The 8,613-nt window shown below is 33.1% G+C and overlaps 1 protein-coding gene and 1 long non-coding RNA gene across 5 annotated transcripts in view; one reads left to right on the top strand and one right to left on the bottom strand.

The window, feature by feature from the left end:
- LOC104721625 overlaps window positions 1–6,338 on the top strand; it is a 7,175-nt gene extending 837 nt beyond the window's left edge. Inside the window, exons 2-8 of one of the 4 annotated variants that reach the window (XR_002034063.1) lie at window positions 425–501; window positions 612–695; window positions 782–846; window positions 929–980; window positions 1,494–1,546; window positions 2,661–2,711; window positions 5,562–6,338. This is a non-coding gene — a long non-coding RNA (uncharacterized LOC104721625). The remainder of the gene's footprint in view (window positions 1–424; window positions 502–611; window positions 696–781; window positions 847–928; window positions 981–1,493; window positions 1,547–2,660; window positions 2,712–5,561) is intronic. The other 3 variants (XR_002034065.1, XR_002034062.1, XR_002034064.1) reach the window with 3 other exon arrangements.
- Window positions 7,394–8,466, bottom strand: LOC104721624. The gene is made up of 2 exons (XM_010439653.2): window positions 8,360–8,466; window positions 7,394–7,871 (listed from the first exon to the last, which is right to left on the bottom strand). Exons 1-2 carry the CDS (start codon window positions 8,415–8,417, stop codon window positions 7,555–7,557), a joined length of 375 nt encoding a protein of 124 aa, XP_010437955.1. The 5' UTR covers window positions 8,418–8,466; the 3' UTR covers window positions 7,394–7,554.

The raw sequence follows: 8,613 nt of genomic DNA, 5'->3' as shown, positions 1-8,613 counted from the left end.
TGGTATGTTTGTAATATCTTGTAAAATCTTACGTGAGCATTTCTTTAGCTTTCGCTCAAGAATCTTCCTTGTAGTTTTTTTGGTAGGAACAGTTTCTGTGAGTATAAATGCAGACTTCAAAATTTTAACTATATATCTAATAAATAAACATAGGAACTGTAATTAAGTACAAAGACATACCTTGTGAAATAGCACTTTCAGGAGACACAGTTTGTTGAGTTATAGTTGCTTTTGTTGGTCTTGGGTTAATATGAGTTGTGCACAATAGAGATACCAAACGTTATAGGAAAGGTTCTTTGTAGTGGGGTTTTTTAAGAAGATGTCAATCATATTCATTGATTACCTTTTAAAGATTCATTCCTTAAGTTCTCGACAAAATTGCTAGTTCCTAGTTTAGAATATGATTGTCTTATATTCACTGCAGACAGAATGGAGTTTTCTTGTTCGTCGATCCTTCTAACTGCACATATTGAAACAATAGATTTACTTAGTAATGGACAGGTAATGACATTTGAAATGGATAGATATTAAATAGGGTTGGCTTTTTTTTTATTTTATTTTACATTTCTGAGATTGCTTTCGTATGGATGATATGAATTCATGACTTCTAGGAGATGAGTAAGATTGGTTTACTTTCACGGGTGTGAGATTTTCACAATGTTCGATTACAGACGGTACCGTCCCTGCAAATGTAGGTAATAAATTTTATTTCTGGTAACAATGTAAACATTTCTATTTATTTTCAAAATAGAATACGACTAACCTTTCGAATACATTGAAGGTAGTCCTCTCTCAAGCGTAGTAGTGGCAGGAGTATGTAGGAAGCAAATGTCCTCATCTACAATGGTAACTCCTTGACTCAAACTTTCTCGGATTGGAACATGTGTAAAACCATTGTTTTCATCTAATCCCAGAAAAGCTTCTGCAGGCAGAATATTACACGACAAAGTAAATTGTGTGAAAGAATAATGGCTTTACAGGTAAGTTTTGTCTACGTTACTACCTGCATTGCTGGGAATAATACTTCTTCTGGTTGGATCAATGGATTCATCTATAATAATAGGCGTCAAGTTTGTTATGTCACTAAAAATCCGCCCAAAAACGCCTCTAACATTCACCAGATTGGATTGATTTGTTTTTTCGGTATGAGCTGAAGACGAACATATTCTTTTAGTCGGTTGTTTTTCATGATCAACTACTTGTTCCAATAACCCTCTCTTGGTCTTCATTAATAAGTATGTATAGCAAAATGTGTTAATAATTTGTCGTCTTTTTACGAAAAACTCAAATGAAGAGATGGTTTCATGTTTATATGTCAATAGAATTGCTTGTAAAAAGTTACTTGTAAATCAATTTGAGATTTTGTAAGGTTGTGGTACCGGTATTTTATCCGGTAATTTTGCTAATGTTTAAATGTGGGAAATCTTTTAGATTTTAAGTTGACTTTACATTTATATGTGTGAGATAACAATTTTGGTCCTCCTTGGGTGCAGGTAATAGAAATTCTACATGGATTCTGACCGTAATCTTCGCCAACATAAAAAAGGTATGTAAAGAGACTCCTAATTTAAAGGACTAACTATTAAATTTCCATTATAATAGTTGAAATTTATCAAACAAATGAAAAATATGCTAATTTAAAATTTCAAATTTTACTTATGGTTTTAAATAAAACAAAAAACAATAACACTTTTAAGAATTTTCAGAAAAAAAATATTTCAAACGTTAAACATCAATTACATAAATATAGATTCTAAAAGGGATTCTTCGTTAGTTTAAAAGTTTTGTTCAACAACCTCCATAAAGACTTCATCTTCTTCTGACAGTTCAAGTCCACTTTCATATGAAAAAAAAGATGGTTAGCAGTCCAAATTTATATGTTGGTTAGCAGTCGATATATGATGATTAAATGACTACACAATCAAACCTGTAATTTTTCCTGTAGATTTCTGGGAATTCTTTATCAAAGAAGCATCTTGAAGAGGCAGAATCAGACATTAAGCAATTTTGAGCTACGATTGAAATAATTTAGAAATGATTAATAGTAAATACTTTGACAAATCTATAAGTAACATACACTTTTATTTTGGTAAGATACATAAAAGTTACACTCACCTTGGAATGAAGCGTATCTACAGAAACGTAGAACGCAAAGGATTGACCCATTAACATAATTGATATCAGATACCCTTCTAGACCAATTCTTAACAAAGTCATCACACGTTTTTTCTATTGCAACACATTTCATAATCCTCCCACTAACAGAGTTTTAAGAATAGATATATACTTTGTCTGGTTAGGATATTACGGATTATACAAAACATAGAATGATCTTTAAAAGGTTTAGTAACTTACGTGGTATCTTTTAGTTTGAAATTGACCATATTTGCTTCAGATTCACATCCACTATTCTTGTCCATATAATGTATCTTTGCAATCGGAGTTACACTCATGAGAACTCCACATGCATCTACATAAAAACATGAATAAAACTTTTCAATATTCAGTAAATATATAAAAGGGATTTTACCTGATAATCGGAAACAAACCAACAACCCCTTTCTTATCAGCTTCTGTTGCATTCACAATTTGTGTTGCTGTAGTAAAATCAAAGAACTGACTCGTCGATTTTGGACCGATGGGATCCATTGTTGTTTTAGGAATAAAAATGAAATTAAAGGGGTGAACTAAGTACGGATTCGACTTTGGAGGTATCTCTTAAATTTCTCTTTATACTTGATCGGAGGTATTGAAGCATCAATTCTAGATCCCTGCGATAAAATAAAAATAAAAAGGAACTTAAAACAATTTCTAAACCAATGGAATTACATAAACTGTGAGATAAGGTAAATAGAAGATCACAAAAACTAAAAAACAAAACAAAAGATAGCATACCTTCTCATCTGCGAGAATCATTTCAATAAAATGCTCTTTTGCTTTCCAAATACTCAGAATTTTGACAAAAATAGTCCACTTTGTCTTCCTTGATGAATCTAAAGTAATATCTTCGAAAAAGGACCGATGAGACATGGTGAGTTTTTTTCTGAAACTTTTGATATTGGAAACTTTTTGCTTTCCCTGCAGCTTATAATTTTCTCTCAAAACTTAACACTGACTATCTATTTATATATACGTTGAGAGAATAATTTCTCAAAGTCATAGACATAAATAAATAACGACTGCCTCTTGTATTTTATAAATATATATAAAATATTTGAATTTTAATTTTATATCTATTTTCAAATCTAGTTTAAACTGGTTTTGATTGACAGATTGATAGCTATAAACTTTTTAAGTTACCAAGATGGTTGCAATTGGTTTACTTGTTTCGATTATCAACAAACCTACTTTTTACTATTTGATCTTCAGCTTTTTGTGTATTTTCAAATATTCAATATATATAATTCGAATTTTGAGTTCTTAAAGTTGTTCAACAATTGTAAAGGACGAAAATAAGGAATTCATCCTATTATTATTATTGGGAAAAGAGAAACAAATTATTCTGACCAGATTCGTCACACTGGATCAATTCTTCGAAACTAGAAACTTAAAAAACTTGCAAACAACTTTTAAATCCTTAACATAAAAAAAAAAAAAAAAAACTCAACCCTTATTCTTTTTTCTTCAACAAAGCAGTCTTCAAATCTCCCATTGCTCACGACTTCTTCTTCTTTGCCTCATTCACCATCTCTGCCTTCGTCAACTTCTCCTGCTTAATCTGGACCACCTTGATGTTGTCCAAAGAAAGCTTCTTTGTAGTAGAGGAACTATCATTAGGGGAGTCTTTATCAGGACTTGAACACTTTGACGATGGAGTCGTGAAATCAGAGAATTCCTGACTGCTGGTCAAGCACAGGCTAGCCTAGAACAAATAAATATTATAAAAATATAAGTATTAACATTTGAATGCTATAAACGTTTTGTTAATTTCATTGAGTTGTAAAATGAAACATGATATCCGGTGCTATCATCATCCGGTACACCATCATTAACCAGCACCCTTGAAACCTTGTAGATATCCAACTCATTCCACAGGTTTCACTTTCAACACTCACAAGAAACTGGAATGTTTTTCCGACCAAATTCTTGATATCATCTGGCAAGTTGTCAGGATCTTCCATCTATAATTATTAAACAGCAGGAATTTTAGATAGTTAACTTTGTAAAACTCGTTTATTAAGTCATTGCTATAGGATAATCATATGAAATACCTCATAAAATGGCACATCAATGAGTGAGTTTGCTGAACAGCCTACAATCTCTGTGGCCATGCTATCAAAGAGCATCAACTTCAACTCACCAGAATTATCCATAATGTTGACATGTAGTTTGTACCTACCACCATAACGTTCAAAGATGAGTATGGAGATTATACACCTATAATTGGCACTAAATTGTTGAAATATTTGTATGTGTATACCTTGCAAGAACATTAGTAACATGTCCTCGACACCCATCACACCAGAACTGGGGTTTCTTTGCCGTTGAGACAGAACCATTGGTGATTGCGTTGATAGGTGTAACCTTCTTGTTACACCTTTTGCACGAGATATAGTACCAAGCCCAATCACAATCTATGGCATAAATAGTACATATCAATTTGACCTTTCCTTCCTACACATGTGTATATATTCGAATTAGAAAAAACACTGGTATAATTTGAAAAGAACATCCTGATAATTTTATGATTTTTAACACTGATACAATGAAATTAATTACGTCAATCATATCCGAGATAGCTTGTATGTTCCTCCTTGGGAAGTTCTGGTAGAACTCGCCTACACTTGCTAACTACAAATTATTCCTTGGTCTCCTCTCAATTAAGGTAATAGCAAGCCCATCATTTGGCAACCTTACATATATGTACATATATGTTAAGTAGGGCTGATAAAATCCAATATACACTAAGCATAACCGGGTCTTAAATATATGTAGTTAAACTTACTTATTCTGCCACTCTAGGATGTCAGCATAGTCGGGATTAATTACCACCACAGATGCGTTGAAAGCATTGGAGATACTCCTCTTCTCTATAAGAGTAAACAACATTGAAGATTTTTTAAATCCCGACTGGTTAAAACTTACAACATTGAGGTTTTTTAAGCAAAAAATTACTACTCTAGGATAAGGTTAAATGATTAAAACTTACCATTGTAAGTCTTGATTTTCGCAAATCTCACCAGACATATAACATGTGCTTGAGTATCATGTTCACAAGCACTATGCACTTGCTCAGCGAATGTATCCCACAAAGTGCATGGTAGTCTATCATCACTAATAAAAGCAATGCACAATTAAACAATGTTATGAGTGTTCGGAAGACATATGTTTTCACATATAAAGTATTTAGAATAAAATGCTACCTCTCATCCCGAAGCTCAAAACTGATCTTCTTAGTGGGTCTGTTGTTGACATCGATGGTTTCCATCTCTCCAACATTCACAATTTGACCAACAATATCTGATGAATGATGTCATTGAATTAGCAAATATTTTAGTTTTCTTTAAACATTCGATATGGTAAAATTAAAATAACTCACCAATCAGATGGTTTTCATTCAGGTTGCCGGAAAGGACAGAAACAAATGGGGAAAGAGTTAAATACGGATCATCAGACACAGAGTCCATCCTACTGACAATGGTTTGAGTGATGAAAGACATCTTGTAACGATGGGCAGTAGGCTTGAATTGACCAGTGGCGATACTCAAACCAAAGTTCTCGACAATTCTCCATTGCCCGGTCACGATCTTGTTTTCAAAACGACTGATCAAGTCTTTCTTGATAGAAGCGTGAATCTTCGTCCCCTGGTAAAAGAAGTTATAAGGTACATTGTAGTTGCATTATAAAACATAAAATTAAAGGTGAATGATGGGAGACACCAGTATTTAAACTTACTTGGACATCTGAGAGCACCATATCGAAAGTTTCACCAAACCTTGTTGAGTAGGTCTTCCATGAATGAAGGACCTTGACTTGGACCTTCCAAGAAGTCTTGTAAGGCTTAACGTCACGAAGGTAAGCGTAAGTTGTAGCCATTGTTTGTTGCTTGTTGAATTTTGCTTGAGAAATGATTTTTGCTTGATGAGTTATGAATGTGTTTGATGTTGGATTATTTATAGTGGTCGAGTATCCTAGGGTATCGTATAGGATTTGTAACAAAGAGGCGTTCATGATTACAAGATTTTTGGTTATGATTAGGATTATATTATATATATGATAGAATTTGCTTTCAATGTTGATTGATTGTCAAGATTATGTAGAGAGATTTGAGGGCGGGATTGATTGAGAAGATATTGTTTGAATAGTTACCAAAAAAAATACCAAGGAATATTCTTAAGTGTGTTTGTCGAAGGCTGAAAATATTGGGCTTATGGACAATTTTTAAAACTTCTTGGTATTGATAATATGGCCGATATGTATTAATCTGTCCCATAGGAAAATGGAAACCGGGTTTTTTTTAAAAACACGCGGATCCTAGCTGTTTGGGTGGGTTTTTTTTCTTTAAATAATTTCTGACACATTTACCATGTTCAATTAATCGATTCCTTTTCCTTTTATATGTATTCAGTGGCAATTGCTGTAAATACAGTGAGGATTTCGGACATTTATAAAAACATACTCCTCTTTTAATTATAAGAAGATACGATTCTCTAGATTTCACAAGAATATATGTAAACAAAATATACTACTTGACAAAAGAAGAAATTATACTACAGTTTAAGAAAGGCATATTGAATCTCTCAATTAATTCTATTTATTTTGGACACTCTAAATTTTAGGAATTTTGAATGGAATTGAAAGATTTAGATGAATTTAAAAGTAAATTTTGGAGAATTAAGGTATCAAATTCAAATATAGTTGGTTTTAGACTTTTAGTCAAAATTTCACATATTTAAGGAAAGTCATATTCAATGATTTATAAATATTAAATTACATTTCTAAGAACAGCATATTTTCTTCCTAAACGAAATCCTAAATTCAATTCAATTCAATAAAAATGTTAGTTTACACAATCGGCCAACTGGTTTTGAAAGCATGCCTACCACAAGTATGAATTTAAAATTTTGGTAAATAAGTAGCCAAAAACATTGAATTTTTGATGGCAATGGATCAAACCTTTGAGAAATGAGTGTTTAATCGCAAGATTGAAGAATCATCATCGAAGAAATACATTAAAAATCTATGTGTGACAATAGATGAGAATAAAGACGCAAGTGAGAGAGAGAAATATGATTAAGACCATGACGAAGGCGAAGGCGCAAACAAAGAAGATGATCAAAGAGGTGAGGTAGAAGAAGAGTACGCATGATATATGATGATGAAGTTGAAGACAATAGAGAAAGATCAATAAGAAGATGAAGAAGAGGAAATGATAACAGGCGTTATTTCTCTGTAGATCATATGCCAATTAGTCTTCTAACATTTCTGTATGTAACTCAAGTTTCACACAAGAAGTCATAACATCTTCGTCCTTGAGTCGCAAGAAATATATGATGATAACATTTCTACTAAATGTTTTTTTTTTTTTAATAAGAAGTTGTAACAACGAAGAAATCAGTTCATGCAACTTGGGTCGACCGTGGAACCAACGGGTCTGAAGATGTAAGGCTGGCCGGCGTAAGCGAACTGAGCGGTTGCGCCAGCTGGCAAAGCTGCTCCTATAATCAGAAGACACGTGTTTCCTTGTGGCTTAAGCAGCCATGGCTTGACAGGCTTCGCAGGAGCAAACCCTTCGCAAGACAGTGTCACCTGCTTCTGAAGACAATTACACGTGTTGGTTACCGTCACTTTCCACTCCGGTTGTCCAGCGATTTCTCTCCCGGTTCTCACCGTTCCGATCCGGATCAAACCGAAAGTGCAGCGGCACAGTCCTGCCGGTTATTGTTTCATGCTCTCTTTCATTAGTTTTGTAACTCAGGATAATAATTGATTATAAAAAAAAAAAAAAAAAAAAAACTGATGCATGAAGTCATGGACATATATTATAATGGTATTTTTGGACAACAAGTCATAAGCATGATATTAAGAATGTTGAATCCTGTTTAAGCTATATATATAGTAGCATCCCCAAGGAAAAAAAAAACGACATGATCGAAGACCAAATATACCAAAGTAAACGTAACTGAAATCGAACTAAAGATCGGAGACCGTAAACGCTTTAATTACAACGAATTAACCAAGTGAGATTCAATCTTAGTTCAGACTATATATATATTTCTATATGATCCAAAAAGCGAGATCAAAACCGATCATTCCTAATTGAAACTGGATTAGACGACACTCCAAGATGATGATTAAAGGCAATAAGGCATGAAACTACATACGAAAAGGTTGGTCGAGATTCGATTGATTAATTTACCTTGAGAGAACATAGAGAGAACGAGAAAAACAACAAAACATTTACGGGCAAATACCATTGTCAATTTGTTGTTGTTACTTGTGTTTATGGAGAGAGAGAGAACGAGAGATGAGCGACTCCAATTTATATACATTTCATATGTTTAATTCTCTGTTGCTGCCTTAAATTATGTAGATACGATGCTTGGTTTCATAAAACTAGAGTAACATATTTTAGACGAAAAAGGACAATAAAAAGAAGAAAAAGTAAAGAAA

This window comes from Camelina sativa, chromosome 11 (assembly GCF_000633955.1).
Source record: "Camelina sativa cultivar DH55 chromosome 11, Cs, whole genome shotgun sequence".
Lineage (NCBI taxonomy): Eukaryota > Viridiplantae > Streptophyta > Magnoliopsida > Brassicales > Brassicaceae > Camelina > Camelina sativa.
Note: the sequence above shows the minus strand (reverse complement) of the source record. Positions and strands in the feature narration are given on the sequence as shown.

Coding starts and splice junctions, on each gene's coding strand:
- LOC104721624 (XM_010439653.2), bottom strand. CDS start 8,417: ATGGTATTTGCCCGTAAATGTTTTGTTGTTTTTCTCGTTCTCTCTATG. Junction 7,872..8,359: donor TCTCTCTATGTTCTCTCAAG/GTAAATTAATCA, acceptor AATAACCGGCAG/GACTGTGCCGCTGCACTTTC.